A 19,202-nucleotide genomic window follows, 5' to 3' on the forward strand; every position below is an offset into this window, starting at 1 on the left:
CAAAGAGCTGACTCATTGGAAAAGACCCCCATTCTGGGAAAGATTGAAGGCAGGAGGAAAAGCGGGTGACAGAGGACGAGGTGATTGGATGGCATCACTGACTCAATGGACCAGAGTTTGAGCTTGCTGAAACTCAAGACGGTGAAGAACAGGGAAACCTGGCCTGCTGCCATAGGGCTGCAAACAGTCAGAAACAACTGAGCGACTGAACAACAACAAGTCCATCAGTCCCACCTAGATCCTGGACCGAATAATCCAACTGATTCATCAACTGGGGTGAAAAACAGAATCAACACCAAGGTGGCCTTGAGTAATGGACCGGTTTTCACCTTTCCAGTTGACAATAGAAAGCCCATTTCCCCACAGTCAACTCTCAGTTCTGATTTATACAGTGAAGTCCATAGATCAAAACAACCAACTGTTGCCCACACTGACACCACTCTCACACATACCCGTGCATAACTGCAGGACCATGAAAACATCCACTAGCCATACACTGAAAAACGATTCCGATTACTGGAGACGAGAGAGACACGATGCCTGACTGCCAATTCAGCATCTGGAAGTTCTGCTTCACAGCAAAGAACATTACAGGGACAACTGCAAAATCTGCAAAGGTCTAAATTAGCTGCGTTAAATAAATGTCAGCTTTGTGGGACTTCCCTGGTGGTTCAGTGGATAGGACAGCACACTCCCAATGCAGGGGGTCTGGGTTCGATCCCTGGTCAAGGAACTAGCTCCCACATGCCCCAGCTAAGAAGGCCACAAGTGAAGATCCCATGTGCCACAAGTAAGACCTGGCACAGGCAGGCAGGTGAACAGTTAGACAGACTGACTGACAAATTAATACATAGTTAAGAAAAACACGAAAGTTTAAGTGTTTAATCTTTCCTCTAGCTGGTAGGAAAGTGAGCTGTCATTTCTCCAAAGCCTTAAAAAAATGTTATTTTCTTCTGACCCAGTTGTTGTATCTCAAGAATTTTAGTGTAACAAAGTGATAATCAAAAGAGCTTTAAGTACAAGAATGCTCATGTAGAGTTCACAAGATAGACAAAAATAGGAAACAAACTTAACATCCCAAAATAGGGAATTTGTTAAATCATAAGATTCTGGGAAAGATGGAAGGCAAAAGGAGAAGAGGGCAGCAGAAGATGAGATGGTTGGATAGCATCACCAACTCAACGGACATGAATTTGAACAAACTCCAGGAGACAGTGAAGGATAGTAAAACTTGGCCTGCTGCAGTCCATGGGGTCACAAAGAGTTGGGCGATTGAATAGCAACATAATATCAAGTAATGATCATCTGAGGAGGGCAGGTGGAGTAGGAAAGAGACATCACAGAAGAGACATTGCATGATTTCCAAAGCCAGGTTTGCAAAGGCCATGCAGCTCCTGTCTGGTTGTATTGAGACATTCTCTTTCTTGGAACCCAGCTGCTATGCTGTGAGGAAGCCCTACTAGCCCTCAAGGGCCCTATGCGGAAAGCGACTGAGGATCCCAAGGCACAGCCCAGTTGGGTTCCCAGGGAATGGCAAGCACCAGCTTGCCAGTCGTCTGAGTGAGCCTTCTGGAAAGTTTATTCTCAGTCTTTCCCAGCTTTGCCTAAATTACCGATTGGTGAGATAAATAAATTACTGGTCTTGTTTAAGCCACTACATTTTGAGTAGTTACACAGCAAGAGATAAGTGAAATATAGCTTAAGTATACAGTGAAAGAGGAAATTTTTCCAGGTGCAATGAAAGTTTTGTACAGCAACAGTTATAATTTTAAAACACAGAAATGTCACTAAGAAGTCATGATAAGGTCTACTCTATGTCTTATTGATGGACTGTTGGGCAGCCATTACTAACAATCTTGGAAAACTAAAATAATGCTTATGATTTTGAGTGAAACAAACTAGAAAAACTATGGCAAGTAACAAAGATAAAAAATTGCATACCAGATTTGTTTGTAACACCATAACTCCCAGTCCCTTACAAGATGCAATATATTACAGGCTCTAATTTTGGATATATACCTAAAAGCACATTATGCCCCAAATAAATTCTCATCTTGTCATTTCAGAAAAACTAAATGAACAGTACTGACTGACTCCCTAAAACTAACTGCCCAGGGCACCATAGTTAATCTTAAGCAACGTGCACCAGACTCCTAGAACAGTATTAATCTTACAACAAGATTACAGGCTGCAGGCGAAGACTAGTGCCAAGGATGAATAATCAAAACCACCTTCAGAGAGTCAAAATAACCCCGGGTCACTGTAGGTTGCAATCCACTATGTATTCATCTTTGATTTAAATTCATCTCACCATTTGGCTCAACACAACTAAATTTTACACATGGAGGAAAAAAAGCAGAAGCTGTTGAGGTCTATAGCCCAAATCACAGATTGAAGAGCTTCTGTCCAACAGTCAAATGGTTCTTGGCAGTGATTTCAGAACAGACATATCTACATAACATAAAGATGATGTTATGAAATGTTCACCATGTGAGGAATTGGTTGAAAGATATGAAGTTTACATCACAAAGTGGTATCTTGATCAAAATTAAGCAAAAGGATAAAAATTCCTCCAGTACATATCATAAAGACAAAATTATGAGATGAATATAAAAAAATAACACTGATGTAGAGAACATCAAAGTTATTTATTTCCTGCAAATCTCCAAAGGTAAAATCGATTTGTTTCAATCAACTGTCATAGGTAAAAATCATTTAGTACAGCCTGGCCATCAAATGACAGTAGCCTCAAAAAAAAAAAAAAAGAGAGAGAGAGAAATCATGTGTGTGAATAACTACACTGACATAGTTTTCCCATTTAATGTTGATGGAAGTGAAAAATATACTAGAATTGTTTTTGGATTACACTTTCCTTGAAGTTTGACCAAGTATCTAAGTAAAATGTCTCTTATACAACACATTTATTAACGTAGACAGATGAAAAATGTGAATACAAACTCATGTTATTAATATGCATTAACTAATTACCATATTTTAAATGTGCAACCTTTGAGTCAGGATGCTTAGCGTCTTTGTGAGAACAAACAAACAAACAAAACAAAAAAAAAAAAAAAAAAAACCGGAGCTGACTGGCTTTCAGATTTTTCAAAGTTTTATAAGCATCGAAATTTCATAGTGATCTTCCATAGGACCTCCAAACATCATAAGCACCTTCTGGTTTATTATTAATCACTGTTGGACTACTTGGTCAAAATATGAAACCTGAAACAGCTTCAGTCAAACTGGATTGCTGAAATAAAAATGGACAGCAGCTCCTGTTAAAATTAACAAATCAGGCACAAATTACAAAGGTATCCGTAGGCAGTAACACCCAAAAGGAAATCATCTTACCAATGAGCATGAACAAATGCACCTTGAAACATGGTATGACTCTTAAAAAGTAATGTTTAAATTGCTAAGTGACCCCAAAGCATATGAAGTGCCAAAGTATGCATCACTGATCGTGCAGCTAAGAAGCACATTCAAGGTCACACACCTCACGGGAAAAAAACACATCACTGAGGCAGATGTTTGGATCCACATAACGTGTAAACAAGTTGATGTGAGTGTACTAAGCTCAATTAATTGAAATAGAGGAGAGCAGGGTTCCCAGAGTTTTATATACTTTCAGTTTTCTAACATCAAGAATGAGGCACTGGATTTTTAACATCCGCTTTTTTTTTTTTTAAGTCACATGGGTGACTTTGTTTTTTACAAAGCAGTACACCAGTTTACTACAATTTTCATATGCTTTCCCCCTTCTCCCTGTATGCATTTATAGACATGCATATGTATGTATGTATGCATATATGTGTATATACATAGATAAGCACATGAAAGCAGAGGGGGAAGGAGGGAAGAAGGAAAGAGGAAAGGAGGGAAAGAAAGCAGTCTGCCATTCTAAACCTGCAATGACATCTAGCATCAAACAATCATCCTGATTCACATTGCTTGGTCTTCTTGGCTGATTCAAACATTGCTCAGTTGTCTGAAGCTCATTCTCCAACAGATTCTTCAGGAAGAGCTCATGGGAACTGACCCCTTCCATGCTCATACCTCTACCTGTGGTCCCTGTAACAGAACACCCAAGATACTGAATATAAAATCCGTGGTGACAGACTCTCAGAGGAGCAGCTAAGACAGTGCTTAATTTTACTGAAGAGTTTCTCCTAGAGCAATAATTACAGAAGTCCACACAAAAGAGCTGAGCCATAAGAATGCTCTCTCTTGCCAAAATAAAAGCAGGGGGAGGATTCTAAAATGTGCAGTAGTTAACTGTGGGAAAGCACTGGGGCACCTTCACATCATGGACCACCAGAACTCTTTAGAAACAATACTGAAGAGTTACACTGAGCTACACACACATTCCTCACATCACTAAAGAGAAAAGTATGAACAAACAATCGATCTAATTTCAATAGATTGATCTAATTTCTGTAAAAAGATAATAAAATAGCACGTGCATGTGGCAGCAGGGAAAAGGAAATATGTTAATGTATTAATATACATACAAACACACAATATCAATTTGAAAAGTACAAAAATTTTGATGAGATTATTTTGGGAATATTAAGCATTTTACTCTTCTGTACTCTATATTCCATATATTCTGGATTTTCAATACTAAATCCTAAAATTCGTAAGAGTTATAAACATGACTAAGGTCCGTCTAGTCAAGGCTATGGTTTTTCCTGTGGTCATGTATGGATGTGAGAGTTGGACTGTGAAGAAGGCTGAGTGCCGAACAATTGATGCTTTTGAACTGTGGTGTTGGAGAAGACTGTTGAGAGTCCCTTGGACTGCAAGCAGATCCAACCAGTCCATTCTGAAGGAGATAAACCCTAGGATTTCTTTGGAAGGAATGATGCTAAAGCTGAAACTCCAGTACTTTGGCCACCTCATGCAAAGAGTTAACTCATTGGAAAAGACTTTGATGCTGGGAGGGATTGGGGGCAGGAGGAGAAGGGGATGACAGAGGATGAGATGGCTGGATGGCATCACGGACTCGATGGACTTGATTCCGAGTGAACTCCAGGAGCTGGTGATGGACAGGGAGGCCTGGCGTGCTGCGATTCATGGGGGCGCAAAGAGTCGGACACGACTGAGCGACTGAACTGAACTGAATACAAATAAATCTAAGTGACATTAGCTACTTTTAGTTTCTAGATACTATGATTAAGGAGAATCGCAATGCCCTCATCCAGTATCTCTCTCCCTGGTAAAACATCAGGAAACGTGTTTACAGCACCCTCAAACTCCTCCAGCCCCAGATCTTTAAGATCAAACATTTGTACGCCATAAGAGCTTGGAAGAGACCAAAAAATAAAACCAGAAAATATACCAGGTATTTAAAAAATCAGTTTATATGGCACAAGACTGGTAAACAACCTCACACATAACTCTCAAGGTTTTCTCTTATGCCTGGGCATGCCTTCTGGAAGGTACTCTTCCAGAGTCACTCAAGCAGTTCAAATGAACTGTGAAAAGGTTATCAGTTCCCTACATCTAGTGATGATTCAAGAATTACATATAAAATACTGTCTACCAAGGATTCTGAAAGTATCCTATGAAGAGTTTAATCTGTCCTTTTTCTCTTTTTTTGGAAACAGGGCAGAAAAACAGTTTTCATTTTTTGTTTTGCCCAATTTTTCTAATTACTAGAATATGCGGAATGCATGATTTGTAACAGAGAGAGCCCCCTCGTACCATGGCTGTGAACACTCACTTTCACACCACAGAGTCTAGAACTAACACTCATTTCGATAAAGGAATCTTCTGCATTTAGCACATTATTGGCAAGCAGATCCTTTTGAAGATGACGACAAAATAAATCAAGCTCTGTGATGCACATGGCTGCTGAATAACAATCGTTTAAGGACAATGATATCCAGGTAGCTAATGCAGGTGATACTGTAAAGTTAAATTCTTTCAACACACCAATGTCCATTCAAGAACATAAACATTATTCAGAAGGTAATAATTATACGACCTAATGAATCTACTGTAACATGAAAACATGGCTACAATTACATATTTCAAATGGAGAATCAGAGAGATTAATTACAAACCATACATGTGCGTGTTCGGTCATGTCCAACTCTTTGTGACCCCATGGACTGTAGCCTGCCAGGCTCCTCCTCCTTTCCAGGCAAGAATACTGGAGTGGGTAGCCATTTCCTCCTTCAGGGGATCTTCCCGACCCAGGGATCAAACCTGCATCTCCTGCACTGGCAGGCAGATTCTTTACCACTGAGCCACCTGGGAATCCCGACAAACTGCAAGTAACTATAAATCATAAATTATGCTGCTAATCAAGCAATCCTAAATGCTAGGTTTTATTGTATGATAAATATAGCATGTGTCTTAATGACTGCTGGTTAAATTACAAGTAAACAGTACTGTCATCGTCTACCTTTCTAGAGAATAATTTAGCATTATTTATGCACAGGCTTCGAAGTATGCGTAACACCTGTGGTAACTGATTAGCAGTGGACACAAAGATGCATGGAAATAGGATGCTCACGGCATCAGCCTGAGTACAAACCACAAAGTCAGAGGCACATAGCTCAACAGCGGGAGAAGGGTTCAATTACCATACACCACAAAATGAAAACTTATTTTTAAAATGTTCTTAGGGTGTATTTAAAGACAGATGCCTAACTATGATAAATCAACACACTTCAATCATAATTTTATAAATGTGTGCATAAAATACATAGACATATGAACCGAAGACTAAAAGAGATAAACCTACATGGCAACAGTAATTAGCTCTGGGCAGTGAGATTATAGTCTATTTTGTTTTCTTCTTTTGGTTCTTCTAAATTTTCTGCAGTAAACAGTAATTTCTCTCACTTAAAAAGAATGGCAGGGGCCTCTTTTGGGGCTGAATTTCAACACAAAAATCTACCACAATACATAGGCAACAGTCCCCCAAATAGACAGGTGTGGTTCTTTCTTCCCATATCCAGCTGGAAGTGGTAAGCCTGGTATCTGTTCCTGGGCCTCTTCCTCTTCCACTCATTCTAGCCTATTAACAAGCAACGCCTGGAAAAAACACAATTACCAATAATAACCCCTAAAACACACACCTACATGCAAGTATTTGTATTTTTCTTTTTTAAGTAAAAATGAAACTATGGCCACTGTGTCAAACCCCTAAGGGAAGCCAGCATCACAGCCCTACATGAGCTGGATCTTCTTCCTACTTCCCTGCCTCTTTCTGCATCCCTTCCCCACTGCTCACTGCGGATAGCACTGCTGCTCCTCCTTCTCTTCCAGGGTTTCTCCAGGAATTTTCACATTTCAGGGAGGCTGAACTAAGTACAGAGTCCTTCCTGCACATGTTCACACAGCACACTCTTTCTTGTCATTGAGGGCTCAGCTGGAACATCACCTCCTCAGAGAGGTTCTCCATGACTTCCCCCTGCCCTCCCCCAGCAAATGGTGTCTGGCTCCACCCCCTGCAAGACACCTTATCAACATCATCCTGTTCAATGTTCTTCAGGGCACTAACACTATCCGAAATTATTCTGTTTCTTGGCTTACTGTCTGGCCTGAGCATCAGCTTTAGCATTTATAACCTCCATCAACTTGACAAAAATCACTCAAGGCGCTAAGTCTCAGTTGAGAATAACCCAGAGTTACAAGTCATTAAGTGTCTAGTCTGTGATAAATGTTCAATATAATGGTAGATTGTTTTAATTAATGAAAAATAGAACCTTATCTTTTAAATGACAATTCACCGTATTTAAATGGACACAGATACATTTTAAAGACTACAGGACAAGACAGACAACATATACAACGGTTAGAGGCCTCGGCACCTGAAGATGAGTATGTCAATGAGTTTGCTGGGGTTTTACTCCACCTCATACATCCCATACTGGGTGCTGGATAACGCAGCAGTCCAGAAACACCACTAGCGCATGTGCAGGTGTGAACACACACACACACACACAAATACAGGGGAAACATCAGCTCTCTCAACCAAACACACACACAGAGACACACACAGACACAAATACAGGGGAAACATCAGCTCTCTCGACCAGACAGACAGACACACACACAAATACCAGACAGACAGACACACACACAAATACAGGGGAAACATCAGCGTGCGCGCACACACACACACACTCAGCTCTCTCAACCAGACAGACAGACACACACACAAATACAGGGGAAACATCAGCTCTCTCAACCGCACATGCACACGCGCACACACACACACGCACGGGAAACATCGGCTCTCTCAAGCCGGAAGACCGGGAGAGGGACAGCCTGGAAAGCCCAACAGCACCCAGACAAGAGCTACTTTACTTCAGCCAAGCACCATGACAAAACCACGGCCCTTTCAGCAAAGGGCAAGAGGGGAGCCTAGGCTCCCACCCTCACGTGACTCTAACAAGGCATCCAACACTCCTCCCTGCCAGGGAAACAGAAAGGACAACAAGGAGAGCTGGGACTTTCATCCCAAGCCAGCAATAACAAGCCCCCCTGGCCCCAACCATGGTATCAGCAGAGATACTGATGGGATGCCCAGACCTCCACCCATATTCACACCCATGTTCCTCTCCCCACTCCTGCTGAGATGGCATCATGAGAGGCTGGTGAGAGGCCTCCGCCTTTGCCACCTTCTGCTAGGAATGGGGCGCCCACCTGTACCCAACCAGTGTCAGTGGAAGAGCAATGAGGAGCTCTTCCCCCCACCAGCCAGGAAGGCATCAGAGAAGGCGGTGGGAAGCCTGGGTTCCCACCCCTGCCCATCAGGAAGGAGGAGCTCTGCCACGTCACTGGGGTGTCAGCAGAAGCCCACAGGGTAATCTGGGCTTCCACACCAACAGGGGAGGAACAAAGCAACGCCACCCTTCCTCTGCCAGTTCAGTGTCAGAGGAGACCCACCGAAGCAGAGATTTCAATAAAACCCAACAGCCAAAATGTACAGTTGATACAGAGCTTCCATTTAACAAGATGACAGAGTTCTGGAGCTCTGTTTCACAACAATGCAAATATACTTAACACTACCAACTACACCTAAGAATAGTTAAGAGAGTAAATTTTGTTTTTTACCGCAATTTTAAAAATTTAAGTAACAATACTAATTAAATTCAAAAGATTGTTTCTCAATTAACACAGGTTATTATTCAATCATTAAGATACATGGAATATTAGTTAAACATTATAAAATAAATATAAAATCATTTAATTAATGCGTATTATTTCACTACCTTTGTGAAATACCGTATTTTAAACTCAATCAACCCATGCCTGTGTGAAGAAAAATAAACTACAAAACACTCAGCCTCTCTTAACACAATTTACACAGCAAAACTACTCAAATGGTACTCTCTCTAATACAATGATAACAACCTTCAATGACTTGGTAAATTAAATACCAAAAAATTAGATACACAAACTATACTTTCTGTGAGGCTCAAATTTCTTAGCAGAATCGAAATCAGACTAATAAAAGCCAAGAACTGGTTTGCTCTCTATTTTGACTTTTAAGATCAAGTTTACTATGTAAACATGACAATTATTAATCATAGAAATTTTTAGCTTTATAAAAAATCAAATTTAACACATTGCATTTCATGCAGAAGAACCATGGCAAACACTATATTTAAGTGGCCCCATTCCACACTTCTTAGCCGTGTTACCTGCTGAGAATGTTTCAGAACACTCTAATTTGACAGCTATTATCCCTCAGAAAAAGTTAGATAATTGGTCCAATAAGTGCAAAGAACATTGCATACTACATCACCCTTAGGAAGATTCATAACACACATGAGCAACTGAAAAACTGGGAAAGGTTGTACAAGTGAAACTCTCTCTGACTCACTGCTTTCCAAATGTGTGTATGTAGCCATGGTCCACAATTTTCATCCACTAACACCTCACTGGACACTAATGTTCAAGGGCAGGACTTCTCCAACCATAACCTTCCATCCAATCCTCTAGAGACCTCATTAAAATGTCAGCTCTGATTCGGCAGGTCAGGGTCTGATTCCGCCTGATTCGGCTCTGATTCGGCCTGAGGGTCTGCGGTTCCGAAACGCTCACAGGTGATGCCAACGTTTCTGGCTCAGGGATCGCTCCTGAGTAGGCGGCTAGAGAAGACACTGAGGACAGTTACAGCAGAGAGTTCTTTGTAGCTGTGTGGTTTTGTGATGTGAACTGAACACTTACAGACTCTACAGTGCATAAAATACAGGTATATCAAAGGATTAGAAGGAGACAAAGTTAAAAACAAGAGAAGGGGTGCTCTGAAGGTTCAGTGTGCTGGCGGAGCATCAGGACAAGGAAAGGAATAAAAAATGAGTCAGGGTGAGCAGAGAATATAAAGGGACCCCTCCAAAAGGCAGGCAAAGGACATGGGAAGAGAGACGGGGGCTGAGGACAAAGAACCATGAGAAATATTAGCATGGGGGAAGGATCCATAAATTTTCTAACTTTTCATTACTAAAATGGGACAAGTCGGCACAGCCATTTACCGGATTTCTATTTTAATCACTAAAAGACTTTTATAACATCTTCAGATGAATGGCCTGTGGTACAGAGGTTTGGCAAATTCAAAAGGGCCCCCTCGAGATGAAAAATAAATTCCACAGAGATATATTGCTTATGGGGCCACTAAAATCGCAGAAGAAAACACCCATTTTTTAAGTGGAATCACAGGTCAAACCTTTTCTTGGATTAGCCTCTGAAGATGAATCCCACAGGACAGCATTGCACTGAATAAGGTCAGCATGTACTGCTGGACTTTGCAGATGGCAGAGGCCAGGGAGTTTATTACCGAGGTCAGTCCCACCTTCTCAATCACATTCTGGAAGGCAGTAGGAGAATGGCGAGTGATTCTACACAAGGCCTGCAGAGAGAGGAGAACAGACACGTTAGGAGACTCCAAGGGCACGAACCAACCCCCAGAAAGAGAGCAAATACTTCTGTGAAAAGGAGAAAAAGGTGCTCAACTTGCTCCTTCATCACTTATCTTGGCATAAGTAATCTGAACAATTTAGACACACTTGAAATTAAAACAATAATCCAACTTCCAATAAAAATTTAAGTTGGGAAACAGAGCAGAGAGGGAAGTGGGAAGGGGGTTTAGGATGGAGAGGACATGTGTATACCTATGGCTGATTCATACTGATGCATGGCAAAAACCATCACAATTGAAAGGTACTTATCTTTCAATTAAAATAGAAAATTAATAAATTTTAAAATTTAAGTTATAAAACATTAGAAGATCTTACAAGTATCATGTACGTTATGCTGCTGCTGCTGCTAAGTCACTTCAGTCATGTCTGACTCTGTGTAACCCCACAGATGGCAGCCCTTCAGGCTCCCCCATCCCTGGGATTCTCCAGGCAAGAATACTGGAGTGGGCTCCCATTTCCTTCTCCTATGTACATTATAAGTTAACTAAAATGATAAAGGTTTTTCTGTATAGACTCATAAATTATTTTAAGCAATGAAAACATTAAGATAAGCTTTCCATATGTAGACACTAAATTAAAGGCTGAAGAAATTGTCATAAAAGTAAATATTTAACATTTATTGTTTAGTAAGTGAAGAACACAATCTGAGAATATTTAAAGACTATTTCACTTAATTCTCCCAAATAACATTTTAAAGGTATTATTATTAGCCCCATTTTATAGATCATAAAACTAAGGGACAGAGTATTTAAGCAATTTGCTCAAAGGCATAATTTGCTAGCAAGTGGCAAAGGCAGAAGTCAAACCAAAGTAATCAAGACCCTTGAGCTAGTTCTCAAGTTCTCATAGACTATTAAAGATGAAATTTACAATTAACAAACTGGAAGAATTTAATAAGTATTGTAATGGAAGTGGGCTCAATTACGCTTGGAAAAGCACGAAAAGTTAAGTCAAAAAAAGCTACAGGAGGAGGATGATAACTGAGTCAGTTTTTGAAGGTCAGTGGGAAATGGACAGGTGGAAAAGTAGATGAGAAAATTCTAGCCAGAGAGAAGAGAACAAGTATTCACATGGAGACATGAAGACGCAGAGCAGGTTCTAGGAAGGGCAAGCTGTCTGATGCAACTTTCAGGGGAAGAAGAGACAGAGAGAGCGGGAAAGAGGGAAAAATGACGACTCACATGCTGAAGAGATTATCTTTTCCCATTCTTGCCTCCTTTGCTGAAGATTAACTGACCACAGATGCATAGGTTTAATTTCAGGCTCTGTGTTCCACTTGATCTGTATGTCTTGTTTTTGTGCCAATACCACACTGTTTTGATTAATGTAGCTCTCTAATACAGTCTGAAGCCTAGGAGGGTGATACCTCCAGCTTCATTATTTTTTTCTCAAGATTGCTTTGGCAATGAGGGCTCTTCTGTAGTTCCACACAAATTTTAGGATTATTTGTTCAACTTCTATGAAAAATGTCATGGGTATTTTGATAGGAATTACATTAGATTTATGGATTGCTTTGAGCAGTATGGCCATTTTAACAATATTAATTCTTCTAATCCAAGAGCATGGGATAGCTTTTCCATGTCTTCCAATCCTCTTCAATTTCCTTCACCAGTGTTTTATAGTTTTCAGAGTGGAGGTCTTTCACCTCTATAATTAAATTTATTCCAAGGTATTTTAGTCTTTTTGATGTGATTTAAAACAGGATTTTTTAAAATTTCTGTTTCTGACAGTTCACCATTAGTGTATAGAAAAGCAACAAAGTTCTGCCTATTAATCTTGCATCCTGCATCTTTGCTGAATTCATTTATCAGTTCTAATGTTTTGTTTTGTGTGTGTGTGCGGAGACTTTAGGTTTTTCTATATGAAGCATCGTGTCATCTGCAAATAGTGACAGTTTACTTTTTCCTTTCCAGTTTGGATGCCTTTTATTTTCCTTGTCCGACTGCTGTGGCTAGGACTTCCAATACAATGTTAAGTAGAAGTGATGAGAGTGAGCATCCTTGTCTGGTTTCTGAATTTAAAGGAAAAGCTTTCAGCTTTTCACCACTGAGTATGTTAGTGTGGATATGTCAAAAATAGCCTTTATAATGTTGAGATATGTACCCCCTATAACCACTTTAATGAAAGCTTTTAGCATGAATGGATGCTAAATTTTGTCAAGTGCTTTTTCTGCATCTATTGAGATAATCACATGATTTTTATTATTCCTTTTGTTAATATGATGTACCTGACTGACTGATTTGCAAATGTTGAACCATCCTTGGATCCCTAGAATAAATCTAACTTGATTATGGTGTGTGATCCTTTTTATATATTGTTGAATTTGTTTTGCAAATATTGTGTTGAAAATTTCTGCATCAATGGTTCATCAAAGGTATTGACCTGGCATTTTTATTTCTGTAGTGTCTTTGACTGGTTTTGGAATCAGGCTTAAGTGGACTTGTAGAATGAGGTATCACCTCACACCTATCAGAATGTCTATCATCAAAAAGTCTACAAATAATAAGTGCTGGAGAAAATGTGGCGAAAAAGGAACCCTTGTACACTGGTGGTATAAATGTAAATTGGGGCATTCACTATGGAAAACAGTATGGAAGTTCCTCAAAATTCTAAAAACAGAACTACTATTTGGCCCTGCAATTCCACTCCTGGGTATATATCTAGAAAAAAAAATAAGTACATTAATTTGAAAAGACAGATGAGCCCCAGTGTTTGTAACAGCACTATTTAAAACACCAAAGATATGCAAGCAACCTCCCAAAAAGATAAGTGGATAAAGAAGATGTAGTGTACACACACACACACACACACACACACACACACACACACACACACACAAGGATGGAGTATTACTCAGCCATACAAAAGGAGGAAATTCTGACATTTGCAGCAATGTAGATGGATCTAGAGAATATTACGCCTAGTGAAATATATTTGACAAATACTGTATGATACCACTTATATGTAGAATTTTTTACAGTAATACGAACAACTGTGTACAGGAAAATAGAAACAGACTCACAGATATTGAAAACAAACTACTGGTTACCAGAGAGGACAGAGAAGTGAGGGGTAAGTTAGGGGTATGAGATTAAGAGACACAAAGTCACGTATAAAACAGATAAGCAATAAGGACACACTTAGAGCACAGGAAATGATAGCCATTATCTTGTAATAGCATTTAATGAAGTATGCTGCGATTCGCGGGGTCGCAAAGAGTCGGACACAACTGAGCGACTGAACTGAACTGAACTGAATGTGTAAAAGTACTGAATCACTATGCTATATGTGCATGTCTGCATGGTAAATCGCTTCTGTTGTGTCCAACTCTTTGCAACCCTATGGATTACAGCCCGCCCGGTTCTTTTGTCCATGGGATTCTCCAGGCAAGAATACTGGAGTGGGTTGCCATGCCCTCCTCCAGGGAACCTTCCCAACCCAGGGATGGAACTCATATCTCTTACACTTCCTGTACTGACAGGCAGATTCTTAACCACTAGCGCCACCTGGGAAGCCCCACTATGCTGTACGCATAAAACTGATATAACATTGTAAATCAACTATACTTCAATTAAGAAAACAGAATTGTTCCATTACTTCAGTATCATCTCAAATATTATTTAATTCTTGGATTTTAAAAAAAAAAGCATTCTAAATGGAGTCCCTAAAGATCATGCTACAATTTGAATTTTTTAAGGAAATTTAGAGATCTCCCTTAAAGTGACTTAAAGACAGTGAACAGTAATTATCATTAGCACTGTAACAATTCCTGGGAGAGGCTTTCAAACTAATACTGACTTGTTATTGATATAAAATATCTACCCAACAATATGGGTTATTTCTTGATGCAAGATTTGTCCAAATTACTCCTACGTGTATTCAAAGTAATATGAGGGCGACTGTAAGGTCCTGTCTTCAGAAAGCCACTCAAATGCCTAACTTATCTCCCATATGGAAAAACTCATGCAAGAAATAACCTTTAATTTGTCACTTCTGGATATAAAACACAGTTGAGAGTTCACAGAGGCTTAAGATCATATAAGTACTTGTATTCCTCAAATTAAAAAAAATTAAATCTCAGTTTTGATTTTCAGTAATCTGTTGTTTAAAATCTTTGCTTATTGAAACAGAGTTTGAAATTACATTTTATAGCTGTAAAGAACATTTTCAGTTCAAAATTCACTACAAAATTTACCTCAAAAAGGACATTATGTTATCTCCAGTTTTTTCATTAACTTTTTTTTAATTTAAGGATAATTGCTTTATAGTATTGCATTGGTTTCTACCAAACATCAACACAAATCAGCCACAGATTTACCCATGTTTTCCAGAATTTTTAACCATCTATTTATTAAAGCAATGTCTAAGAAAGAGACTAATTTGGAAGTGCAGGCTGCATACCTATTAGAAACATGAACAGAATCCCTGTGGAATAAGTTTAAGAACCATTTCTTTTCTGTCTCGTGAATGATTTTTTTCTATGTCATATCAAAATTACCTTGGGGACCTCTTCAAACTCTACACACTCTCATCTGACCTCTGAGACCTTAAACTACATGGGAAACGGGCAGCGGGTGGAGAGAGAGGAGGAAGCAGTCTATGTTGTTGGAAAGTTCTCCTGAACCACCACCCTGAAACACTCTGCTTTGTCACTCTTCCTCTCAGCATGCCAGGAATTATAAATAGCCCAATCACCTCCCTCACTGGAGCCATTCTATTCAATCTAACTCTAAAGGTTTCTCTGGTTCCCACTGTGGTTCATATAGAGATTCCCTACAAACTTAATAAATCCAGAAATCCTCTTATCCATTCAACACATTTCCCAAGTCAGGCCCACTCCCTTCAACCACCAATCCCTAAGCAATGGATGCCATTCCTGAGGGGGAAAGGATTAATTAGCCATCTTTCACGCTACACCCAGGGCAGTGTTTTCCAAGAGCTTCGAGGCCTAGGGCAGCGGTTCTCAAACTTCAATAGGCATTAGAAGTGTTTGTTAGAATGCAGATTACTGGGCCTCTTCCTTCAGAGACTCTGAGACAGCAGCTCTGGGTCAGGGTCCAGAAACCCATGTTTCTTACAAATTTCTAGGTTATTTAATGCTGCTCATCTGAGGACCACACTGGCACAGGGGACTCTATGGGGCCAAGAGATGATAGGTCAGTCTGGGTGAAAGACGGTGGTGGCCTGGATTTCAGGGGTAACCACAGAGCTGCAGAGAGAGGCACACAGTCCTGGGCTGTATTTGTGAATCACAGTCAAAGGACAGGTTGACTAGCTGGATGTAAACAGCAAAGGGGAAGGAAATAAGGAAGACGAAGCAGCAAAAATGACATCTAGCCCTTTGTTTTCCTTCATCTATCTTCCCTTTCCTTCCCTTCCCAAAGACAATACATCAGATTCTGAGGAAAGGGGGCAGACAGGGGAATGGGGGCATCCGCTCACGGAGCCCAGGAAGTGGAGCGGCAGTGGCAAGGCAGGAGGATGACGATACAGAGGAGGAGGCCAGAGGGGATGGAGTCTGCTACGCTGAATAAATGAGCTGAACAGGTCAATAAATACACTGAGAATAATGGGAACCAGGTTTCTGTTCAAGAAGGGATTTACAGATACAGAAAATGGGAGGTCCAGAAAGAATTCTAATATGTTGGATTAAAATTGGAAGCATCAGCATGAATGCACGAGTTTTGTTCCAAATACCTACAATGATAAGTGTAGGAATAATTCTATGTATGTGTGAATATGTGCACGCGCGTGTGTTTAGTCGCTCAGTTGTGTCTGACTCTTGGAGACCCCATGGATTGTAGTCCGCCAGCCTCCTCTGTCCATGGAACTTTCCAGGCTAGAATACTGGAGTGGGTAGCCATTGCCTTCTCCAGGGGATCTTCCTGACCCAGGGATCAAGCCCATGTCTCCTGCATCGGCAGGCAGGTTCTTTACTACTGCGCCACTTGGGAAGCTCCATATGTATATATGGGTACATACACTTTTTTTCTATCTCTGAATACTTAGAAGGCCTGAAAACAATAAAACCCCAAAGCAGTAAGCACATCACCCAGACTGTGGGTTCTAAACATCAAAGCTTCCTTGGAGAAATGATTGGTTCCAGGGTTGGCAAAGTGAAAATACAACAGTAGTCCAAAAACTGCATGGTTTCAGAAAGGAATTAAGTGATCAAACAATGACAAATAGATCAACAGGACACAAAAGCCAGCTTGGAGGGCTTCTAGCATGATCCGAGCATTCAAACAACACATAGTAACAGTGGTAACAGTAATATGACATTGCACTTCATCAAATAAAACGGGCATCCCTGACCATAATGATACAAATACATGCATATATGAGAGAGAAGGGACAGCGCATCCTTACGATAGAATTCCAACCAATACCAAAGGCCTATTTTTGCACTGCTCTTAAGTACAATGTGCAACAGTTTTTACATTTTTAACGGGTTATAGAAAACAAACAGAAAAATAAAACAGAATATGGGACCTAGGGAGGTGGGATCGGGTTGGGTAGAAAGGAGGCCCAGGAGGGAGAGGATATATGTATACATACAGCTCAGTTTGTCATACATCAGAAACTAACACAACATTATAAAGCAATTATACTCCAATAATAACAAAGTTAAAAAAAGAAAGAATATGGAACAGAGACTGTATGTGGCCACCAAAACCCAAGGTACATACTATCTGGCCCGTTATAGAAAATATTCGCCAACTTCTAATATACAAGGAATGAAACAACTAGATAACCATCATATGGCAACCGTCACAGAGGCATCCGGTCCAGGTAGGGATCCTCAACGGTGCTAAGGAGGTTCAATGGGAGAACACTAGACAGACCCAGGTTGAGCCTTACCCTAAAAAAATACAAGCCCCACACCCTTTAAACTCATAAATGACAAGAAGTTCCCAGAAAGGCTGAGAAACTGTTTCAAATTAAAGGAGACTAAAGAAATATGAAAACAATATATTAACACATTACTGAATATGATCCTGGGGCACAAAAGAAGAAAGAAACATTTCGGGGGAAACCGGAAAAATTTCAGTGAAAAATTAATAATTTAGATGAATGTTGACAACAAAATATAAGAAGCCCAAGATGAAAGAGTGAAGCTTACCGTGTCAGATGAAGAAAGTGCTAGAAGGTGTGGGACTTTGGTGGAAACAACTGCAAAGAACTTTGCCAAGAAAAGAAACCATGCTGAGCATAAAGATAAAAATGATAACATAAACCCAATTAAAGCAAGACAGGTTGGTGGGTTTTTTTTTTTGAGTCCAGGATTAAAATGAAGGCCTTAAGTAAGATATGACTCAAAGATGCCTTGAGAAAGTTCACTGGTATACTCTGTAACTCTGACAGTTTCTTCGTAATTACTAATATCACAACTTGGGGAGGGGATTCTAACAATGTGAAGCTCGTGAAGCAGGTGTCCTTTGTTTAAAGACATTCAGCAAGCAGAATTGTTAGCCCTTGATCTTCAAAATAACATGGTAAATAAAAGAACTCAAAAATATCCATCAGAGGCTGCGCTGATGGCTCAGTGGTAAAGAGTTCGCTTGCCCACGCAGGAGACAAGGGTGCGATCCCTGATCCGGGGCGATCCCACATCCCATGGAGCAACTAAGCCCGTGTGCTGCAACCACTGAGCCCAAGAACTGCAGCTCCTGGAGCCCACGCCCCAGAGCCTGTGCTGCACAGCAAGAGAAACTGCTGCAGTGAGAAGCCTGGGCACCACAACTAGAGAGGAGCCCCTGCTCACCGCAGTGAGGGAAAGCCAGCCTGGACAACAGCCAAAAAGAAATACAATTATAAAAATACATTTGGCCATCAATAGCCACAGGATTTAGCGATATGCAAGTCATTCAAGATGTCAGCAAGACTAGGTTCATTCACATTTTCAGGACAGATAAAGCAGGCCCAAAAGGAGCATTTGTGGCAAAAAAAAAACCTTTCCAAGAAGTATGGCTGGGGTGATAGGGGAACAGATGGAGGTACACCCTAGAAAACTTTGGATATGTTTTTATGTGGGATTTTTTGTTTAATTGGGGTAAAGAATACATGAGCGCTAATTAATAAGATTTAGTAGACAAGGAGAGGTTAAAGATTTAGGAAAGAGCAAAAATAACCATTTGACTGAAGATTCTCAAGAAAAGATAGAAGAATCATGGCGAAGTTTCTCTGAGAGGAGAAGGGGCAGCTCATCAGTTGTAGTAGGAAGGGAAGAATTGAGGCAGGACAGGGATGGAGGCAATC

General features: G+C 40.3%; 1 protein-coding gene across 9 annotated transcripts in view; it reads right to left on the reverse strand.

The window, feature by feature from the left end:
- ULK4 (unc-51 like kinase 4) overlaps positions 1-19,202 on the reverse strand; it is a 528,243-nt gene that overhangs the window by 372,691 nt on the left and 136,350 nt on the right. For all 9 annotated transcript variants that reach the window (XM_060402096.1, XM_060402095.1, XM_060402097.1 and 6 more), the window contains one exon: positions 10,691-10,873. In XM_060402096.1, coding sequence (XP_060258079.1) covers positions 10,691-10,873 — 183 coding nt within the window. The remainder of the gene's footprint in view (positions 1-10,690; positions 10,874-19,202) is intronic.

The sequence above is a fragment of the Ovis aries genome, chromosome 19, assembly GCF_016772045.2.
Source record: "Ovis aries strain OAR_USU_Benz2616 breed Rambouillet chromosome 19, ARS-UI_Ramb_v3.0, whole genome shotgun sequence".
NCBI classification, from domain to species: Eukaryota; Metazoa; Chordata; class Mammalia; order Artiodactyla; family Bovidae; genus Ovis; species Ovis aries.